Source organism: Panicum virgatum, chromosome 7K (assembly GCF_016808335.1).
Source record: "Panicum virgatum strain AP13 chromosome 7K, P.virgatum_v5, whole genome shotgun sequence".
NCBI lineage: Eukaryota > Viridiplantae > Streptophyta > Magnoliopsida > Poales > Poaceae > Panicum > Panicum virgatum.
In genome coordinates this window covers 32,911,884-32,933,763 of record NC_053142.1, presented here as the reverse complement: position 1 = coordinate 32,933,763, position 21,880 = coordinate 32,911,884, and the positions used below count along the sequence as shown (strand labels likewise).

At 46.1% G+C, this 21,880-nt stretch overlaps 2 protein-coding genes and 1 long non-coding RNA gene across 4 annotated transcripts; 2 read left to right on the top strand and 1 right to left on the bottom strand.

The window, feature by feature from the left end:
• Positions 1–6,623: 6,623 nt before the first annotated feature.
• LOC120641057 (DDT domain-containing protein DDB_G0282237-like) lies at positions 6,624–11,493 on the top strand. The gene is made up of 9 exons (XM_039917017.1): positions 6,624–6,843; positions 7,015–7,190; positions 8,411–8,769; positions 8,838–8,910; positions 9,020–9,363; positions 9,450–9,869; positions 10,022–10,183; positions 10,263–10,351; positions 11,066–11,493. The coding sequence occupies exons 1-9, from the start codon at positions 6,731–6,733 to the stop codon at positions 11,217–11,219; spliced, it is 1,890 nt and encodes a 629-aa protein (XP_039772951.1). The 5' UTR covers positions 6,624–6,730; the 3' UTR covers positions 11,220–11,493.
• Positions 11,494–13,382: 1,889 nt separating this feature from the next.
• Positions 13,383–18,962, bottom strand: LOC120641056. 2 transcript variants are annotated; one of them, XM_039917015.1, is made up of 6 exons: positions 18,609–18,962; positions 16,740–17,306; positions 16,540–16,646; positions 14,882–16,454; positions 14,264–14,760; positions 13,383–14,186 (listed from the first exon to the last, which is right to left on the bottom strand). In XM_039917015.1, exons 1-6 carry the CDS (start codon positions 18,795–18,797, stop codon positions 13,715–13,717), a joined length of 3,405 nt encoding a protein of 1,134 aa, XP_039772949.1. In that variant the 5' UTR covers positions 18,798–18,962; the 3' UTR covers positions 13,383–13,714. The 2 variants fall into 2 exon arrangements, with proteins under 2 accessions (XP_039772949.1, XP_039772950.1); XM_039917016.1 differs by lacking the exon at positions 18,609–18,962 and adding an exon at positions 18,397–18,547.
• Positions 18,963–20,025: 1,063 nt separating this feature from the next.
• Positions 20,026–21,100, top strand: LOC120641055. Its single transcript, XR_005662134.1, has 2 exons — positions 20,026–20,635; positions 20,879–21,100. It is a non-coding gene; the product is annotated as an uncharacterized LOC120641055 (long non-coding RNA).
• Positions 21,101–21,880: the final 780 nt, after the last annotated feature.

The following is a 21,880-nucleotide window of genomic DNA, read 5'->3' as shown; positions in this document are numbered from 1 at the left end:
AGGGGAGTGAGCCTGAGGCAATCAGTGGCGTGGAGAGGATGGGGCCGAGGCGGCCGGCGGCGCTGGGGAGCTGGAGGAGGAAGCAACGGGAGGGGGAAGCGATAATGAGGAAAGAGAAGGAAGGAAAGAAAAATCAAAGTAAACGGAAAAAAAAAATGGAAAAGAAGGGTATTATGGACATTTTACCTTTTCTATGTATTTGAAACAACCTAGAGGAGTTTTTCAAAACAGCTTCACCTCCACTGAAGAAGCCGCTCCAATCGAGGAGCCGGAGCCGAAGCCCTGTCAGATAGGTCCTTAGTTTTCTAGAATGGAGGACTGTTGAGCAATGCATGGATTCTACTTGCCTGCTTCCCATTTATTTATTCATTTGCTTCGCATACTCTTTTTTTCCCCGTCTCCCTGTGGTGCATGGACGTCCCCTGCAGACTTGGAGTGGATGTTAGGAACAGAGGCATGAACAAAGGCTACATGGGACTCCCTGTATTTTTGTTTCTTTACAATTGATGCGTGCCTGCTTGCATGATGGAATGTTTGTGACGAGATTCTTCTTTTTTTTCTCGAAAGACCATGTTTGTGACGAGATTCATGCATTGGTGTACGTCACTACGTCATCAGACACCAACCAAACAAAAGAAAAGAGAAATACTTCCAAGGCATTTAGATGACTCAGGGAATAGAATTCTGTCAGGTCAAAACCGTCCAAGTCACCAACGCTGCTTACAATATCCTGCACTCCTGATCCTAGAACCTGCAAATTAGGACGCGGCGTAGTTCAGACGAGCCTGACCAAATCAGCTCTGGACAATACGATACGTGGCACGCTCTGTCAGATCACGAGCCGGACTCCCAAGAGCACCGGATCCTCCACCAACCTTCGCATGGAACGTCAGGGATCGATGCTGCCATCGGCGACCGTGACCGCTCCTGCCTGAAATCAGCTGCGAACGCACGCACGCACGGAGCCGGTGAGCCGAGGCGAGGCGATCTCTTGCCTGAAGTGTGCCGGGCGTCGCCATTTTTTTCTCCGGGAGTTGTTAGGGCCGCGGCCGGGCGCCGCTCGGTTTCGTCGTCGCGGTTGATGGAGTCCGCGGTGAGGTGACAGGCGGCTCGGTTCATGGCTGCCTAACATCCGCTGACTCCCCGGCGGCGACGCTTGCTAGCTGCTGCCCCTGCCGTCTGAAACTGATCCGGCCACGATCCATTCCCGGATGGAGATCAACTCGGGGTCTCCGATTGATTGCTGGTACGCCATGTCCAATTTTGCGACGGCTCTGGATGAGCACTGTGATCGTGAAAAGCAGTAGCAGTTGCAGCAGGACTAGTGGTTGGTAGTCGGGTCAGTCACAGATTGCCCCTGTTCATCAACCAGGAGAACCTTCTAAACCTAGCGTAAAAATTGTGGTTTGGTGTACTGAATCCCGTAAACTATGCAGCAGCCAGTGCTGCTGCTCGGCTCGAGCTTTCGGAGGACCAGCGTTCGTCGCAGTCGGCGGCTGCAGATTCAGTCATTCAGAGACAAATGGCCTACTGCAGCAGAAAAAACAAATGGCCGCTGGTAGAAGCGCTCTGCGGCAAACGACGCGCACGCGTGGTGGAGATGAACTGCTCGTCTGCACATTCTTTTTGCATTATACTACGATTTCCTTTGAGGTTCAGGAAGGAGGCCGGCCGGCCTCGGTGTGAAGTGATGCCAGTGCGGCAATGCCATGCTTGATTGCTTGAACAAGTGGTAGATGCATGCGAGCGGCCATGTGGAAGGGCCTTCTCATCATGGATGGAACCTGTTTTTTTTAATCTTGGTTAATAGCAGACGTTTTGACTTCAGTTTAGATGTCGCAAAAAAAAAGAAAAAAAAGAAAGGGTACTGGCAGGACTCAATGATTCATCGGTCATAGGCTCAAAGCAGCTGTTGAGATCGTTATCTGGAGGTCCTGTAGGCATTTCAGATAATGGTCTCAACTGCTGCTGGAGGAATGAACATTGTTGAGTCCCGCAAGTACCCTTTCTGGCAACTGAGAGTCAGTTGAATTACGGACGAGTCAAATCTGGAAAAAGTTCAGCCTAAATGAACAGTCAGGGCCTAATCTGAGTTGACAGCATTTTTATGCTTTGCAGACACAACCAGCCCTGCTCATGCGTGCGTTTTTCATCCAGGTTCCTCCCTAACTATTTGCATCTTGCAACATGCTATCTCCACACACACACACACACACACACACACACACACACAAGGAATGAAAAGGAAATGAAAGAATTGAAAAATAAACAGTTTGATGAGCATGGTTGCGTGATGTATGCACCGTTGTCTCATCCCTAGAGCTAATCAATCCCGTTTTCGTCAGGGCCTGTCATGCTCACAGTCTGTGCTTTAGCTTTGTTGACCCGATCTCTTTCAACTCCTTCGATAAAGTGGCCTGGAATCTACCCACCTAACATTTCTATTCTTCCCAATCATCCCCCTCTTCAGGATTGCTTGTCAAACTTTAGCGTTCGACAGGGACGGGATGCCACTCCAAAGCTTTTATTTTGTATACTGCCGTTTGTTGTACTAACGGTGTTTTTGTGGATTTTCCAGATTGTACATTCAGGAAGGAATTGACAGGCATTAGACTAGAAGGATTTGATATTGCTTCAGGTGTGGACTTTGCTCAAGAGAAGTGAGAAGGAAGGCGGCTATAGGTGGAGTCTATTCATCGCACGAGTAGGATACGTGGCGTTACACGTGGCCCCAATAGCTTCAGCCAGAATATGGAAAGGGAAAACAAAAATACTCATTTTGTTAAAAAAGAATGTAAAAAAGGAAATATATTATTTTCATAATTTTATTTATTTTATAGAGAGTTGAATTTTGAAGGGTCAAATGTGCGAAAAAGAAATGCTACATCTCGATGAGAGAGAATATTTACGGTCCAAGGATCTTCGCTGTACAAAGAAAGCAGCAGGGATTTTTAGGCAAACTGCAAACAGCAGTATTAGAATTGAAAAGGCATGGAACAAAAAAAATGTCTGAAAGGTTTAATCATGCTGTGCCTGCTTCGGTGCTGAGTGAATAAGTAAAAAGTACTCTCTGCGCTTACTGGAAATTCGGAGCCGCGGAGGGAGGTGCTACTGCTCCGTGGTCACCAAACAGAAAAGGAGAAAAACAAAAGAAAAAAAGCAAGCTAAATGGGCCTTGAGAACTCTTAAATGTTTTGACACGATGTGTTGATCCCATGATCCCATGGGCCAAAACAATGCAAGGATTTCACTCCCTGTCCAATATGGCCCAACACTTACTTTCCATCTCCCCCACGGCAGGGTTCACCAAACTGGTGGGAACCGGTCCGGTTTGACCGGTTAAACCGGTCCGGCTCGGTTTCGGTTTGGGCCGGTACCAAACCGGCCCAAATTTAAAATTCAAATTTGAATTCAAAAAAATTCTTAAAAATACTTCAAGGTGCGACGAATCTAATGGTGTCAAATTTTCTCAAAAATTCGTTCATTTAGTATAGTTTGCGGGGATTTGAAGTTAAACAAAAAAAATGTGCATATAAAAGTATACAAATATAATGTAAAAGTAGTACAAAAGAGGGTTGGAGGGTTCATTTAGGCTAAAATATGTTATACAAACATTTATTTAGTATACTTTGCGGGCATTTGAATTTAAACCAAAAAAGAAAAAAATTTGAATTTGACCGGTTACCAGTCAAACCAACCGATAAGCCAGTCGGAATCGGTTGAACATGCAATTTTGAATTTGACCGGTTTTCACCGGTTTCTGGCCAAACCGGTCCGGTATACCGGTACCGGACCCCGCCGGTTTGACCGGATCGGTCGATAAATTAAACCCTGCCCCACGGTGGCGTGGAAGAGCCGAAGAGGGCCACACTTACTTCGATTCCATGTGTTGGCAGTTAAGAGCCGCGCCTGTTTCATCTCTGATTGTTCGTAATTGGGTTATGGACAACACAAATTACACGCAGCGCCTCCCGTTTCCATGATAATTTTAGTTTTCCTACTGTTACTTCAGGCATATCATGTATTCATCTTCATAGAGATGGTACGCTTCTCTACATTAGAGCTTTGGTTCATACCAATTTGTAGTCAAAACCCTTACTCTAGCCCAATAACCATCCAATATGCTTAGTTCCATAATAAAATAATAGAAGATCTTAAACAAGCCAAAAAGTTTCATTATCCTAATTAACACACACACTAAATTCTAAATCTAGGCATGACACATAAAATAAATAGCAAGTATGATAAGCCATGTCAATAATCATATGTTCCAGAAAATGATCACATACTCTATTTTGGATTCCTGTTTTGTAAATAATCTCATATCTCCCATTGGATTCATTTCCTCCGTTGTGTAAATGGTGGTGTACTTCGTATTCATTTCAAGAATCATTGCGTAAATGACTGCATGATCATTGATCCACATAGATTCATCCTCCCTGCACAAATGGTCATATAAGCTATATTGGTTTCATGCTCCACTGCATAAACGATCATGTACCCCACATTGGATTCATCTTTTGGTTCGTCAATATTGCATATTATTCGACATTGTGGATTCTCTAAAGTCGTATGTACATTTAATTCGAAAGTATTGTCGGCTTGTGGCATATCATATATCTTCGCAACCACCACCAACTCATTCAATAATAGAGATAAATCCTCAGGAAACTGATGCTTCTTTGGCTCCTTGCTCAATAAAAAGCAAACTTCTACGAGTTTGACCACATCTCCACCAAGTCTTTTATTTTTGGTAGAAGTAATAATTAGTCAACAACTATAAAGAGAGCAATAACTTTGGGTACAAATATACTCAGAAACGGTAGTTGTAATCAAAATAGCCTAACTTATGCGAGCAAATCTAAGGTCCTATTTGCAATGTAGGATATCAGCGAAAGTTTGTAAATGAAAAAACTTTAGGGGTGAACGTGATATTCCTTATTCTAGTGAGGACCTAAGAGAAAATGGAACTTCACCACGTTCGATTTTGTTTGCTCGTCTACATATTACATAAAAAACAATCTCTATAAAAAAAATTCGATAAACTCAACACTCATATAGGCATGTTAGAAAAATGTAGCAACTATGCAGAATGCAATCCCATACATCCTACGATAGTCGATATACGAATTCCCTATTATACAAGTACATACATCATATCCTGCTCCTTGTAGTATTATAGACTTCTTTCGTAAAACAGGCAGCACACAATTCCCAAATTGCATCGAGCCCCAAGGTGATCAAATAACAGCAGAACCGAGGTACCTAGCTGCAAAAGTGCTCCCCAGTCGGCCAGTCCGGTGATTAAGCGAGCACCGTCCGTTTGGCCACATCAAACCGCTATAAATTCCGTCGTTCCCTCCCTCTCCCATTTCTCCGCCTCCTCCCCGTCCTCCAATCTCCCACACCTCCTCCGCTCGCCCACCTCGAAAACTCGGGCGCCGAACCCCGGGCGCGGGGCCAAGCGCGGGGCCTTCCCGCCGCCGCCTCCCCTCCCGCCGCGGGGCGCCCGCGCCCCGCCGGACCTCCCCCCGTCCGTCCCCGCAGCTCCCGACGCGACGAGGCCCCCGCATCCCTGCCGGCCGTGCCGTACCGGCGAGCGAGACTTGTCGGTGAGCGCCGGAAATTCTGTCCTTGTTACTGTGTGACGCTGCTTGGTGCATGTGTGAGGGCGGGTAGCTTATCTTTAGGCCGTTGTGAATCTCTTGATGCGCTTCCGGGGGTTTCTTCGTGCGGGGGTGGTGGGCGGGTACGGTGGTCGGTGGCAGGCTCGGGCTGCGTTGGGTTAGGGTTCAAGGGGCGGCTATTTGGAGGATTTCGTGCTGCGGGGTGGGGAATGGCGGAGTTCTTGTGGCGCTTGAATCGATGATTCGGGGGGTGGGGTCGGGGTCGGGGTCGGGCGATCATAGGGCCATGGGGGGTTTATTGGTTCTTGGATTGCTGGAGATTGGGGTGGCGTGTTGAGAAGTTCGGGGTTGATGTTCGTACCAGTTTAAAAAGGTGGAAATGGCTAGTCTTGTCGTGTCTTGTTCTCTCACCACTGTAACTTGTGCTGAATAGTCATACTGCATTGTTGTGCATTTATGGGTTTCTTGATCTTTAACTTCAGAGAAACTGAGAGTTAAGCCAGCGTCTCCTATCTTGCACTCTTTGTTGAACATGGCTGTTGTCGTACCATATGTGCTTCTTGATGCGAAGGAGCTGAGGTGAACGTTATTGTTGATGTAATCAAAAGAACTTCCTGTTGGTTTTGAAGTATTGCACTGGTGGTATTTAGCTTAAATTTGTGCTTCTGTTTCAGATATATATTAGCTTATTATTATCTCTTTTTTGTCAATGGAATTTAGCATGTGCATACTGAAACAAAGGCAGTATGGAGCTTTGCATGTTAGTTGTTAATATATTTGACTATGCATGCATTGCTGCAATCTGGTTTAATCAGTGTTTTAAAGGCGGTAAGGCGAGGCCAGGAGAGCTGGGTACCTAGGCGGCACTGTAACCCAAGGCGAGCTGGGTCCGCCTGGACGCCTAGGCGACGCCTTTAAAACACTGGATTTAATCAGCTAACAGCCCCCCCTCCCCCTCTTTTATGTTATTCTGCTTTAGCTGTGTGGTGTGATGGCTACGGGCTTGCAGCTTTCAATCAAGGAGATTGCAATAACAATTGCGAACTTTTGCAGGTGTCAAATAAAATCATCCCTTTTGTAGAGGTTGTAGAACAGGGAATCCAATGCCTCTCCTAAAGAGAACCACTTTCCCCTTACTGGAGCCACCGGAGAACTTGGATCCTAATGAGAAGCTGTTCCAAATTAGGTTCACTAAGGAGATATTCCGAGATTATCAATATCCTTTTTCATGCCGATTACTGCCAGCTTTCCGAGATTATCAGTTTTTGAGTTATACCTGATCTGAATAAAACAAATTAATCAGATCGGATACCTTGTAACTTCCACACATTCCTTTAGATTATATTACAGAAATTATTTATGCTTGTGTCCTTGACTATTTGATTAGGAAATACCTGAATAGGCTCAACCTCTATCGTCAAAAGGTCTGGACTTGTGAAGTGTCTGGAAAGTCTAATCTTACCTATGAGGAAGCTTTGGTCTGTGAAAAACAAGCTGCAGTGAAGGCTCAACAGTTGCCAAAAGAGCTGATAGCTCCTGTTCTCCGGATGATTCAACAATACAGTAGGGCTAAGCCTCTTTCTGTTTTTTTTTACATTTATTAATGCTATTGCTATGGTTGTACACTGCCAAGCTTGCGATACTATTTTTTTCTTGATGGCACACACTGTTGTTCTTGATGAAATTGATCTAGTACTTTCCTTATGTGTTTTCTCATTGCTCTATGCTAGATAAATGTGAATTTGATTTTATGTTGCCATGTTAGTCTCGATGGGCAAGTGGTGCCCCAGAAGGATACTTTTCGGTATTTAGGATCGATGCTACAAAAGGATGGCGACATTGATGAAGATGTTAGGCATAGAATCTCAGCTGGCTGGTTGAAATGGTGTCAAGTTTCTGGCATCCTCTGTGACAGGAGGGTGCCACAAAAGCTAAAAGGCAAGTTCTATAGGACAGCGATTCGCCCGGCGATGTTATATGGTGCTGAATGTTGGCCCACAAAAAGGCGACATGTCCAGCAACTGAGTGTAGTAGAGATGCGGATGTTGCGGTGGTTTTGCGGGCACACAAGAAGGTATAGAGTCCGGAACGAAGTTATTCGGGAAAGAGTAGGGGTGGCACCAATTGAGGAGAAACTTACCCAACATCGGTTGAGATGGTTTGGACATATCCAACGGAGGCCTCCTGAGGCGCCGGTGCGTAGTGGGGTTCTAAAGCGTGTCGATAAGGTAAAGAGGGGTAGAGGTAGACCTAAACTGATTTGGGACGAGTCGGTTAAGAGAGACCTTAAGGATTGGAATATCTCTGAAGAGGTAGCTTTGGATAGGAGCGCTTGTAGACTAGCTATCAGCGTGCTTGAACCGTGACCTTTGTGTCTTTTGGGTTTCATCTCTAGCCTATCCCAACTCGCTTGGGACAAAAGGCTATGTTGTTGTTGTTGTATGGAGTTTTTTCTTTATATTGGACATTTTCCATAATGTCCATTGACAAGCCTTACTTGTAGTTGGCACTACTTTCCTTTTGATGCTTGTTACTTTCTCCTGTAAAAAAAATCTGTAGAGGACTTGTAATCTGTCAAGCTCAATCCCTATATATAGATCACAACATACCTTTTACATATAATATTCCCCCTGGCACTTCTGTTTTTTCCCCTTCATACTGTCTGCTGTCATAATTCATTTATGTATTATGTGAAGAAAACATTTTGTTTTTTGGGGGGTATAATACTGAGGTTCTCAAATGTGCTTTTAACAGACTGTCATTTTCTGCTGCATTTACTTCAGGAACTCTTAGCTTTACTGATCTTCTAGAGAAAGTATACAGTAGCCTGCAATTGGATCCTTTTGAAGGGCTAGAATTACATGCTATGAAAGATGGTTCTGAGGCTGCTTGCAAGATCTTGAAGGTTATAGGTTCTGGTAGCACCAAATTGTGCGAGGTGGGTTGGCTTGGTCAAGACAATGCAGTAGTCAACACTTCACTGGTTAAAGCTGATGATCTAATTTGCAAGAAGGCACCTGCTAGCCGTAAGACACTGAAAATTTTTATTAGGGATTCAACATCAAAAAGGTGTCCATGGATAGTAAATGTAGATCTTGCAAAGAAATATGGGATAGAAATTGAGCCCCCAGAAGACATTATGGTAACCATCCTTTCTCATTTCCTTTGATGCCATATTTATCATGACTCTAAATCAAGCATGGCTTACAGAATGGTGAAGGTTTGTACAAAGGGAGGAAACGATTTGCAAATGGAGAAGGTGCCAGCAAAAAGTTGAAGAAAGGTGATCCAGCAGATATCCTTCCCATTTATTTCAGTTTATAAGTTTAAATAGTTTCATACCACTACTTTTCCACGAGGGTTCTTACTTTTCACTTTCACATCATTTACAGATGAGAAGCTAGTGGAATTGCCAGTTAAATATCCAATTGATGATCTTTTAGTAAAGCCTGCAACAGATGATCCTGTTTTGTCAAAGAGACCTCCACTATCTAGAGATTTTAGAGTGCCTATAAATTCTGTGGGAGATCTCCTTATGGTATGGGACTTCTGTTCGTCGTTTGGGAGGCTTCTATGCTTGTCACCATTTTCCCTCTCAGATCTGGAGAATGCAATTTGCAACAAAGAAAGCAACCTTATTCTTGTGGTGGAAATACATGCTGCACTTTTCCACTTGCTCATTAAAGATGAAGGTGAATATTTTACATTTCTCCTGAACAAGAAAAAGATACTAAAGGTGATTTCTTCTTCATTTTCATAATTCAGGTGGCCTTGAAGCACTCTTGTGTTTTTCTTTCCTTAGCTGCTTTAATGTTTCTGTAGGTAACTTTAGTCACCTGGGCTGAGTATCTATGCAATTTCTTGGAGATGATAAGGAAAGAAGAATTCTCCAGTAAGGTGTCAACGATACGAAGGGGTCATTATGGTCTTCTTGACACTGGCCTGAAGCTTAAAATTCTAAGGGAACTGGTAGAGGAAGCCATTACAACTTCTGCTGTACGAGAGAAATTAAATGAATGGATTGACCAGCAACAAGCACTTGCAGCTGCAAAAAGGGAGGACACTAGAAAGAATAGGGAAGAGCAGAAGCTTAATATGGAAGGGATGCCAGAAAATGAAAGAAATCACACAGATACTTTACAAAACGATAAGGAGTGTCCTGGGATTCAGCGTGGGGGGAAAGAGGAAAAGGGCTTGAACATTCTTTTGTCCAGCAAGACTGGAGATGGGAAAATGTTTCTTGTGAGAACTGATACTATATACCCTTTTATGTGAACATTCATGCGCCCTTGTTCATTCTCACATCTGTGTATGCATTTATCTGCTGAATCTGTTCACAAAAAATGTCACAGTGCAGTTTATATGCTAACATTTGCCTTTTCCCTTTTTCTTAGAGAAGACACCTCGAAACTGAAATGGAGCAACAATCTGTACGATCCAGCCATCTTGGAAAGGACAGATTGTACAATAGGTATTGGTTTTTTAGGCGTGAAGGGAGACTTTTTGTTGAAAGTGCAGATTCCGAAGATTGGGGTTACTACAGCAGTAAGGAAGAGGTGATTGCTTTGTTACTGTAGAGATACCTATATTTCAATTTCTGGTTGTAATATTTGCTCATCCAATTTCCAATACCAGCTTGATGCACTTCTTGGATCATTCAACATCAAAGGCATAAGGGAGAGAGCGCTTAAACATCAGCTTGAGAAGTCTTATGATAAGATAAGGTGCATAATTTCTTTTTAAGTATATACTGTATTAATTGTTCAGAAGGGCGGGCATGGTGCAGCGGTAGAGCCTACCGTCTGTAACCGGAAGGTCCCGGGTTCGGCTTGGGGCTTAAAGACAACTCTTCCACAGACCCCGCACAGTGCGGGAAGCCTACGGGCACTGGGTACGCCTTTTTATTTTATTAATTGTTCAGAGAACACCATGGATTCATGGGTGGTCAAGGCTCAAGGGTCAGGGCCCATAATGAGTACCACAAGATTGTATCTCTTAGTTCTTGCATAATATTTTATTGTTTATATGTGTTGGCACAGTTCTAGCCTTTCCAAGACTTTCTTTAGGGAACATAAACGTGAATTCATCACTGTATGGTTTGGCATACATAGTTTTAAGAGCAGTTTCAAATTTAAAATCAAGTATCAATTTTCTGATGCATTTTTAGTATCTAGAAAAAGATGATATATAGCTCTTAAAAATCATATATTTTCTGTCTGCAGTTGGACAAGTATATCAAATATGTTTTCTACTGTGAGTTTCTGGACATAATTTGTCTTTTGGTTACAAATAGAGCATGACTCAAACCTTTGTTCAACTCCATGTTGCCCTGAACTTGCTGCTCTTAGGTTTTAAGCTGTTACACAACAGCTTATTTGGTGCAAGCTTTGCTATTAACTCTTCAACTAATTTTTCTTCCCCCTCATTTGTTGATACAGTAATGCTTTGGAAAAGAGATCAAAGGACGCCGAGCGGAAAACGTTACTTGAAGAGGCTGACTTGCGGCGCTCCACTCGTGTACATGCCCAACCAAAAGAGGATGACCCTTCCATGTCATTCCTCAAGTATATCAACAAATGGAAGCAAAAATGAACAAGAAGTTACTAGGGTTGTCCTTTCTTCATGGTCTACTCTTTAATGGTCCAATTTGATACCTTGACGCGCCAAAATTAGTATCCGCCATTTGGGAGATTTTGGAAGCTGAACCAAAGGTTCTTGATTTTGAGCTATTTGTTCGACTTTTAAGCAGATCAAAGTCAAAGCTGCATGCTAATTGGTGTCGTTCTTGTAAAAGTTACTATTACATAGTTTCGTTTTCTTCTTACAGATGGCTACATTTAATCGAACTGGTAGTTGGGCGAGTTCATCTTATTCACATTCTGCTGCATTTGTGAGTGCATGATTTTGTGGAGAAGTTTTTTATGTGAATAGTTTGTGTGGCTCTTTAAAACAATTCCAGCAGACCCTCTAAACAATCCTTTAACTCAAGTTTAGAGGGTTAAATAAAAAAGAGTAAATTGCACCCCAGGTCCCCGAATTTGTAGCGAAGTTCCGTTTAGATCCCCAAACTCTCAAATCGTCCATCTGAGTCTCTAAAGTACATTAAGTGTTTCACAAGAGATTCCAAACCCGCCACGTGTGCATCTGAAGTCAATGTGACATGCCATGTGGCGCCACGGTGGCGAATATTTACAAAAATGAACTTAAATTTCTTTATCTTCTCATATTTGGTCATTTCTCTCTCTCCTCACCAATCTCTCTCTCTCTCCACGCCCACCATTGCCGGCCACTCTCCGCGCCAACGTATCCACGCCGCTCTCCACGTCCGAGCTCCTCCTGCTGCCGGACGAATCCGCCGCGTCCTTGGCCGCGGCCGCCTCCTCCGAGTTCGAGAGCTCCGAGTCCTTCGCCGCCGTGCCGCTGCAGCCGGTCCCGAGGTTCCCGTCGGGGCCGATCTGCGCGCCCGCCGGGGGCGGGTTCCTCTCCGAGCCAATCGAGAGGGGGTTCCTCTCCGGGCCCCTGGATGCCGCGCTCATGTCCAGGCCCATCCCGGGCGCCGCCACCTCCGGCCGCATGGGAGGCGCCGTGCCCGCGCTCTGCCGGAGCCTCTCCCACGGCGGCCGCCGCCTGCGGAATTTCACGCGCACACTTCTCGCGCGGGCGGATAAGTTTCAGGATTCGATGGATCTCGGCTCGCCGGACGCCGCCGCCGCCTGCGGCGCCGATTCAGCCGGGCTACAGTTGGCGCAGGATTTCCTGGTCTCCCACCTCTACGCCGCCGTGCACCGCGAGCTCCGCGGCCTTCTCTGGGACCAGTGCGAGCAAGAGGAGTAGAACGACCAACGCGATTGAGGGAGGGCGGAAGGGGGTTGTCCACGGTGCTCAGGCAAGGCCGGCGGCCATGGTGGGCGGCGGCCTCCCTGGCGGAGTTCTGGCAGGGCTAGGCGTAGGGGAAATAGTCGGGGAGCTCCCCTGGGGGTGAGGTCAAGCCGCCTGGGGGCTCGAATTGGGTCGAGGTGGGGTGGAGAGGGGGCTCTGCAGTGCAAGGTTGGCGGCCGGCAATGGTGGCCGTGGAGAGAGAGAGATTGGTGAGGGGGAGAGAGAGAAAGGACCAATTACGGGAAGATAAAGAAATTTAGGGTCTTTTTTGCAAATATTCGCCATCGTGGCTTCGGATGCACGCGTGGCGGGTTTGGGAACCTAAGCGAAGCGAAACTTTGCTACAAGTTCGGAGACCTGGGGTGTAATTTACTCAAAAAAAATATACTCCAGGAGACCCTATGCTAGACTATTATGGGGAGGCTTTCAAATCCACTCCATCCTCCATTCGTAGGGGATCTCTAGGGAGTCCTCTATTACAACTTAGAATTGCATGGCTATTGCGGGAGTGAAAGTTGGAAGCTATTGCGGGAGTGAAAGTTGGAAGCTGAGACAGCCCTCATTTATCATTTAGAGGGTTTGATTTAGGAGCTAGGAGCTATTGCTGGAGTTGTTCTTTGATCAATTTTCTAACCCTCATTAGTATGTAGAGAGTCTGATTTAGAGGCTATTGCTAGAGTTGCTCATTGATGTGTTAGCTCCTATGGGAAAAACAGAGCTGCACGCCGGTTTGCCGCTGCCGACTTCAGCTAGTATCAAGCAAGGTAGGCCCCTGATCTTGTGCAAATGTGCAGGATACATAGATACAGCGTCAGTTCATCGTCTGAGATACCAAGCACAGATAGCTGATAATCTGAAAAGACCGTTGACAGTGTATTTCAACCAAATTTGAGTTTTCCCACTGACATGCGACATATATACAGCGCATAAATATATTTCAGCAATTATTTACATTATTCAGTCTAAAACCAAAATACAGCATCACAATTTTATACTCCAGATGCTATTTAGCATCCTTTGAATCCTGACTAAGTTCTGGTGCAATGGCTTCCATATTCGCCCAGCTCACCAGAACTCTTCACATCCTGAACTTCCTACTGATCAACAACTATAGAATGCTGTCCAACGCTCCCGCCTCACCCAGTGGAACAAGGAATTTACACTTTGACCATCTATATACATTCACACAAGAACCAAACCCTTCACATTCACATCAGAGCTTTATACCACGGACCATGGACCTTCTCTGACACTGTTGCCACCTTGATCAGCACCTCAGCAGCCTTCATCACCCTGTCGGCAAGCTTTACTGCGCCGATGCGGCGCAGCGCCGCATCGGCTAGCTTCTGGCCCATGGAGCCGCTGCCACCCAGGACGACACCGCGGAACGCGCAGTAGACTGCACGGGAGACCACCTTGAAGACCACATCACCGGGCTGGAGACTCTTGAGGAACACACGGGTGATCATCTGCCTCCTGGCCTGAATCTTCTCCTCTGATGGCGAGCCAACAAAGGCCGATGCCCTGATCATCGCCTCCACAATCTCTTCTGTGCCGGCATCAGGGGAGCTGTCCAGTACCTTCATGAGAGCCTTTAAGAGTTCTGAGATGGCGTTTTCCAGTTCTAGAGGAGTGGCGTTCGAGTTTTCACTCATCAGAACTTGGCGAAGGACGAGCATGCTGCAGAAATAACACAATTCAGATCAGTATCACATGACAGACTAGTTATTTCGGAGGCCGAATGATAGAATCGTTACCTTGCGGCAATCACAATCACTTGTTGGAATTGGCTCTGCACGGCCCTCAGCCTCAGCAGATTAATCTGCAAGCTTTCAGGAGTTGACTGCATTTGCAAGCCCTCCATGCTAGTGATAAGTTGCAACAGGCCAATCCTTATCAGCTTGTCCAGCTTCTCACCGTTGCACCCTGGTTGACCAGAAGCTCCTGCTGCACATGAAGAAGATGGTTGCCCTACTGGAGCTCCATGACCAGCTCGGAGCACTGGAACAAGGGCAGGAGCCTGGCCTGTTGGTGGCATTATTGAAAGACAGTCTGAATGTTCACTCCATTCTTCTTCCACAATGTCCTTTGATGTCGAAATCCATTGCAGAGTTAGGGGTAGAGAAGCTGATGCATTGTCAGGTGGTCCATAGCGATCAGTGAAAGCCTTCTGCAGGTACTCCACTCCAGCAGATCCTTTTATAATCAGTTGCACAAATTGGATTCGTGCCTTAGCCACTTCTACTTGCAGTTCCTGTTTTGCGAAGGATAGTGTAAGAATCCAAATATACACAACGTGCAACCGATTCTAGGAATGTTTGTTTTGATGATAAAGGCTAAGATGTTTATCGTGTTAACATTGGCAAGGAACGTACCTTTATTTCTTCCAAGATGAAACGCAGGCCCTTGATGACAGCAACGACAAATGAGTTGATGCCGCTGTCATTAACTTCAGAACTTGCAGCCAACTCACTCAATAATTTTTCGTGGCTTTTCTTCATCTCATCCTCTTTTGCAGCAGCAGAGAGCTTGCAGACCATATCCAGAGAATACTGCAAAATTTGCCACAAGTATTGTGCATCCTGGGAACCTGAACCAAGTACCTGAGACAGAATTTCTAGGTCAATATTCTCAAGAATTTCCTCCTTCCACTCCTTGGGAGCCAACTCATGTAATGAATCCCTCACTTCCTTTACAAGGTTGATCAATCGACTGTAATCAGGCTTGTCTCCTCTAATGGAGTCGGTGACCATGTCCCAGAAAGCTTTCTCCATGGTTTCTTTTACTTTCTTCTGGAACTCCTTTTCAGCAGTATTAGCACTATCAGACCTCGCAGCAAAAGCATTGTCATCCTCATGAAGCATATCATTGACCATTTGCTCATTCTCTGTCGGCTGCTTCACTGGTGATGTACTGCTTGATGAAGAACCGCCAAACAGAGAACGGACGACAGAACTTGATCCTAAGGCATTTGTCCTGGAATTCTCAGTAACCTCCAAAGGGGCCTTCCCAGACGAATTAATGCTCAAAGGGGTATATACATTTGCAACAGGTGCTGCCAATGGACCTCCATTCTCCTTTGCTTCAAAGAACTTTGACCTCGTATCTGAAAGGGCAGAGTCCATCCGCTCGATGCCAGCATCACCACTCAGGTGCTGAACCTTCTCTCGCAAAAGCTTTTGATCATCAGTGACCTGTTTCTGAATCGCCTTCATGTCATGAGTAAGATTATTTGGTGACCGCCCGTCCGCAGTTAACTTGCATGTTTGCATCATTGACAGCTCAAGCTTGCATGCAGCCCTGACAAGATCTTCCTCCAATAATCTTGCATCTTTTACCTTCCACACCACAAAGCAGTAAAGATATGTGCACCACGCCTTGTCAAAATTAGACAACTGAGCCCTGAATTTCCTGTGACCAGTAACATCAGATGACCGTCCTGGTCCATCAAGTATTATCTTAATCAACAGCTCAAATTCCTTTACAAAGTTTGCTGCTGACTCCATAAGCTGTTTCTCCTTCTCACCTTGCCCACTTAAAACAGCACCGGGATGAGCCAGTATCATGTAAGCACAAAGCACAACCCTCAGTGAGTACCTAGGCAATCTGATGATTACCTCAGAACTTTTAGCTGATCGTTTTGCCACTGCCCGGGTTCTTCCCTCTCTGCTAGGAGGTACCTTCCTCCTTGGGGGAGAACTAACGCGTTTCAGTAGATGGTCAACATTTTCCACTGATGAACATGCTACTGAATGACAAATGACAAGACGTCTTTCCAATCGATCAAGTAATGCCTTTGTGGTCTGAAGAACTGTAGGAGACTCCATTGACATAGCTAATTTTTCAAAAGGCATACTCTTCACAGACTTCTCATTAAGTCCCAAGGCATCATAAGCTTCAGCCAGTGTTAGTGTTGTCTTCCAGGACTTCACAAATACTCTCCAGCATCTGATATACAACAAAATGACAAAAACCATCAAATTAATTCCACTCACTCAGAAAATAAAATATTTTTTGAGAGCAACATCAATACCTCACTAGCTTTCTAGAGAGGAACTCTGCATGCTTGACGTAATCAGCATGGGCAGAATTGCGAGGACTTCCTCGCTGCTTCAAATACTCAGCTCTCTGCCTCTTCGCCTGTCCCAGTAAGATAATCAATGAATGTAGGAAATAGAATAGGACAGAAAAATTTTAGAATTAACACATCTATGAGCAATTTAGAATTCATACCCTCTGAAGTTTGTTGTCCAGTTGTTCTTTCAGTTTCTTCCTCTCTGTTTCTCTCTGGCTGCATACATTCATGGCAGCTTTTTGGATGCGCAAAAGCCTAGCTTGAGCCTTCGTCTTTTCAGCTTCCAGCAACCTCAACCGTTTCTTCTCAGCAGCAGTGCGCTTTTGCAAAATTGCAGACCGCACCTGCTCCATGTATTTGCTCTCTGATGTTGCCTTCTGCACCAGGGACCTCGCTGTTCTCTCCTTCAGAGCAGCCCGCTTCTGCATATCGGCATGCAGAAGGCGCAAGCGGTTCTCCTCTGCCTGCCGGACACGAGACTCAGCTCTTGTCTCAAGTTCTTCCCTTTCCTTCTCAAACCGCATTTCCACATCATTCTTAGCAGCTTGTCGAAGTTCATCCAACTTGGCCAATCGGTTCTGTGCCTTCGCCAAGAGGCTTAACCTCTTCTGCTCAGCAGCCAGAAGCTTCGCTTCAAGGCGCTGCCCATGATCTTCCTCCTGAGAGGACCACGACGGGCTCCGTGGCTTCTTCCTTGCTTTGCAAGCCAACCATTCATGGAATTGCTGAAAAAAATAACATTTGAACATAAGTCAGCAAGTTATCCTTATACCGTGATCAGTTAAACTCGAGTCCATTTTGTTGTTTCCTACAACACTTCACTCTCAAACTGAATCAACAAGCAGTAAACGTGACACAACTCCCAAGAACCATCGGACTGCCACAAGCCCATCAGACTCCTAGCAACTTCAGAATTCCCCCAAGAAATAACCTCCCAGTTGCTAAACAGTTCAAAGCAAACTTAACTGGACTGCACCAACCAAATCACATCAACCAACAAAAGTCCTAACCATGTTTCTAGTAGCCAACTTCTGCAGAGGTACAGGTGTGAGGCAAGTTACTTCTAAGCCAATCCAAGTGGTCGGTGGTAACCAAACTCCTCCTACCAAATTACCATAATTTTATTACCACGAATACCAAAAGCTATCTCAATTTATTTTCTTTCTGATTTGTAAAAAAGAAGTTTTCTTTCATAAACATGCAACTTGCCTAAGCTGATGCAGGCACCTAAAATACAATCTTAGCGGTCGTTGATTACGTATTGTAAGAACCACGGATAGAGACAAAGCCGATAAACAAGAGTATAAAAATTAAAAAACAAATTAGTCAGAAGGGCGATGGAAGAAACCGATGAAACCAAAACCTTCATACGGGGAAAGGACGCTTTAATCCATAGAGCTCAAAGCCGCGAGGCGATGAAGAACCGCGGCTAGACCGAACCGAACGCAAAGCCAAATTGAAGGCACACGTGAATCCGACTTGAGCTCATGACTACCAACCGCGAACAGAATCCGACATGGAATGTTACTTCAACTTCCCCACGAGTCCTAACTCCTAACCACCGAAAGGAAGCTTCCAAGGCCGCACAAAAACCTTCCACGTGCTCTCCACCTCCCAATTCCCGGTTCCCAGCCGGCCAGCAAAAATTGCACCAAGCAGAGAGCAGAACAGTTCCTATCTTGCAGCAAAAAATACTCCAATTTGGAATTATAAGTCGAACGCCTCTGAAATCGCAGCGGAAATCCTTTCTTTATAGTGAAAAAAAAAGGAAGGAAGCAGCTTCAGAAACAATCGGACAGAAAGGACCCTCCTCACCTCACTAGTAAAAACTGAAAAGCGATCGAGTAACTCTCTCTGAAGTCTAAAGAGTTGAGACAGAGACTCCGACGAACGAACGCTTGGGGTTCACAGTTCACTCCGCAGCCACGCAACCCAACGATGAACGAGAAGCAACGCGAGCCAAACTACCACGCCACGCGGAGCGCTGGAGCAGTGGGGGTATAAAGGGAAACGACAGTGACACGAACCTGCCTCCGGAGCTCGGCCTCCCTGAGCCTGGCCTCGATCTCCTCCACGCTCGCCGGCGCCCCGCCGCCGCGCGCGCCCTCCGCCAGCCGCCTCCTGATCCGCCGCGGCGGGCCCCTCGCCGCCGCCGCCGCCGCCCCTTCCTCCGCCGGTATCTCCATCGCCACCGGCTCCCGCTCCCCCACCATCATCCGCCCTCTCCCCCGCCGATCAACTCAAACCCGCCGGAGACACCGCGCGGATCCTCTCCCGGCCGCCGCCCCTGCGCCGCTCTACCTTTACTCTTCCCTCCTCCCCTCTCTCTCTCTCTCTCTCCTCTCTCTCCCCCCTTCCCGCTGCTTCTTGGCCCGCGAGTTGGTTTGTTCCGTTACGAGAAAACGCGGCGTTGTATATAGCGCCGGTGGGGAAGCGGTTGGGCGGAGTCCCGGACGCGATCGGACGGCGGGGGCCGACTCGGAGGAGGAGGAGGGCGTTTCCGTAATTTGGCAGCGGGGTCACGGCGTTAGGCGATTTCCAGACGGTTCGGTAGTTGGGCCCACCGGGGCTGCGGGTTTGACCAAACTGCCCCTCCCGGCGCGAGGGTACCCGATGAGGCGGCGATGCCATATGCCTGCCGTGCTGGTTCGTGCTTACTGGCAAAGTTGAGTGCGTGCTAGCGAAATCCTCTTTATTGCATCTTTTTTCGAGCAAAAAAATATTGTGTTAAGGATAAATTAGGGTGCTTGCAGCCTGGGTTACAAAACAATTGGATGATAAAAAAGCCCAGCTTATGGTTGGGCGTGATATGCCTTTTTTAGAAGAAAAAAATGGTGAAGAATGAACATAGTTTGCTCATTTGCTTATTCAGTTAATTCTGGTTTATCATTAATCTTCTATATGATCCCATCGTTTCGCATAAATTTTTTTCTGTGAATAGGTAGACGAATAAGCTTAGTTTTTCACTTTTCTAGCAACCAAACTGTCTCCACGAGTCCGCGTCATTAGTACTACTACCTTTTGCTTCACGTCATTTTGATTTTTTTTTGTCATATATATATATTATCTATTCTACCCACAGAGTGTTAAATATTATTCAACACGCCGGCGGCGCAATACACGTCTCTGGCGAGTAAAATCAATATCCTAATTATTACCCCCACCGCCCGTTTCCACAGCCATCAATGCTATTGTCTATTTCACTCCGAGCGTGCTAAATAGTAACCAGCGCTGCCACCTCTCGGGCGAGCCACCCACCGCTGCATTAATTTCGTAGCAATCAACCCTAAAACTGTGGCATGCACCGGGGGTGCAATAAAACTGCCTAAATTAAATGCATAATTAAACGGCCCTCACTCGTGCAGACAAAAACCAGACGCCCGTCAGTTATAATAACCAATCAACGTAGCCGTAAAAAACAACACTAGCAATTTTACGGTCCAAAACCCCTCACCAGCAGCGATTCTGGATAAGGAAGGATGATGTTTTCGAAACCATCGGGAATCACGCCTCTAATTTTGCTCCCACCGCAAGGAAACCAGGAGCCCCCCATCCCGCCTCCCCAATCCTCGATTTGCACCTAATCCAGCACCGCACGTCGAAAAATTCCACGCCTGCCCGCCGCCGTGCTCGCTCGCCCCATCCATACGGCAGACTCGGCTTGGGGGCCATCGGCAACCGCGGATTCCCCACCGCCCCGCGGCACACCCGGTTGGAGGCCTGCCCCCTGCGCCGCCCATCCCGCCTGCGGCCCTCCAGCCGCTCCTTGCTGACGGCGCCCCCTGCTGGTGGTGGCCACCGCTCCCGCACGGCCGCCCCCTGCCGGTGGCACGCGCTTGGGCCCCCCACCCCCCGGTGGAACCGCCTGGAGGCCATAACCGAGGTCGGCGCCCACACGCCGTAGCTATTGTGTGCATCGCCGGCCGCCTCCATCGATGATGCATAGGGGAGCCGCTGATCGAGGAGCCGCGAGATCCCCTCCACTCTGGACCGAATCCGGCAGGCTAGTCAGCGGCCGCGGACGCCACATTTGTGGATCCAGCAGGCAAGTCAGGTGACCACATTTGATTATCCTCTCCAAATTTTGTTGAACCGATGCCTCCTAGATGCATGCCAAAAAAAGATTAGGAATCACAGATAGACAATGAACCCAATTTTCATGGCAATTGATAATTGAAATTGTTAGTATTTTCTTTCTACGGTAGCCACTCACTATTTTTTACTTCAACCTCATATATGCACGTAGTAACTAGTCCCCCCGAAGCTGACTCTCTTTTTTTTTTTTTTTGCTTAACAGGTGCATAGTTCCTGCGACCTCCAAGATGACGCCGGGTGATGCCGGAAATCGTTTTTACGCAGGCGTCCATGGCATGCTAGTTCTCCTATCATTCTCTCAGAACACTTAACTATACTGATTTTTACTACTCCTCGCAACTAGTATTTACTCACAGCTTTATAATTTGTGATCTTCGTGTGTTTAACTCTCATTCCATATTATTTATACAAATGCTCACTACAACATACCTGCCTAATATTTACGACACGACAACACATTGAACTTCTCACGGCCAGGTTTAATTGTATTTACTACCGAAAAGTTAATGTTTTTACGACATGAAGTCGCATCGAACTTCTTACGGCGAGTTTTAATTGTATTTTTTTTGCAAGGAGAGTTTTAATTGTATTTACTACCATAAGGTTAATGTTTAATTGTATACTATCATAAGGTTAATGTTTTGCTTCAACTGCACCTCCACGAAGCTACACTAATTTTATCCTTCATTTTCTTTTAACGTCCATCCGGGTTACCCACGAAACATGGGGATAAAAAAAATCAACATACATCTGGGATACTTCCGCCTTAATTTTTGTTTTAAACGTACCTATGTATCCCTCGCACCATTGCGGATTGAACTTTTTTACTCCCTCGGCATGCCGTAAATTTTCATCTCACCGCCTCAGATGCCTCAGATGTCTTTGTGCCACGCACTACAGATCCCTGTACTGCACTTCACAGACACAAATTCCTCTCCGTAGCTACGAATACCAATCTGATCCGTTTTTACTGCCCCACATTGTTGCACCGTAATAGATTGCTGGTGGTGCTCCGCCGTGGTACTTTCATATCTTCGAGTTTATACTCCATCAGCACAATTACATCATATTCAAAAAACAGTGAACCGCTTCATCGGTTTTGCGTGCATGCAAGTTTGTGACCCATAATCACGCTTCCTCAGTTCATTTCCTCTTAAAGGCTGCTCGTCGTAGTTTTTACTCCAACAGTGCAACTACCACTTGA

What these genes read in the sequence shown, in the direction of transcription:
- LOC120641056 (XM_039917015.1), bottom strand. Translation starts at nt 18,797, where the DNA reads ATGATGGTGGGGGAGCGGGAGCCGGTGGCGATGGAGATACCGGCGGAG. An exon ending in TGGACAACAAACTTCAGAGG is followed by an intron (nt 16,647 to 16,739) that starts GTATGAATTCTA and finishes TTACTGGGACAG; the next exon opens with GCGAAGAGGCAGAGAGCTGA. An exon ending in TCATCTTGGAAGAAATAAAG is followed by an intron (nt 14,761 to 14,881) that starts GTACGTTCCTTG and finishes TTCGCAAAACAG; the next exon opens with GAACTGCAAGTAGAAGTGGC.
- LOC120641057 (XM_039917017.1), top strand. Translation starts at nt 6,731, where the DNA reads ATGCCTCTCCTAAAGAGAACCACTTTCCCCTTACTGGAGCCACCGGAG. An exon ending in GAGATATTCCGAGATTATCA is followed by an intron (nt 6,844 to 7,014) that starts ATATCCTTTTTC and finishes CTATTTGATTAG; the next exon opens with GAAATACCTGAATAGGCTCA. An exon ending in CCGGATGATTCAACAATACA is followed by an intron (nt 7,191 to 8,410) that starts GTAGGGCTAAGC and finishes CATTTACTTCAG; the next exon opens with GAACTCTTAGCTTTACTGAT.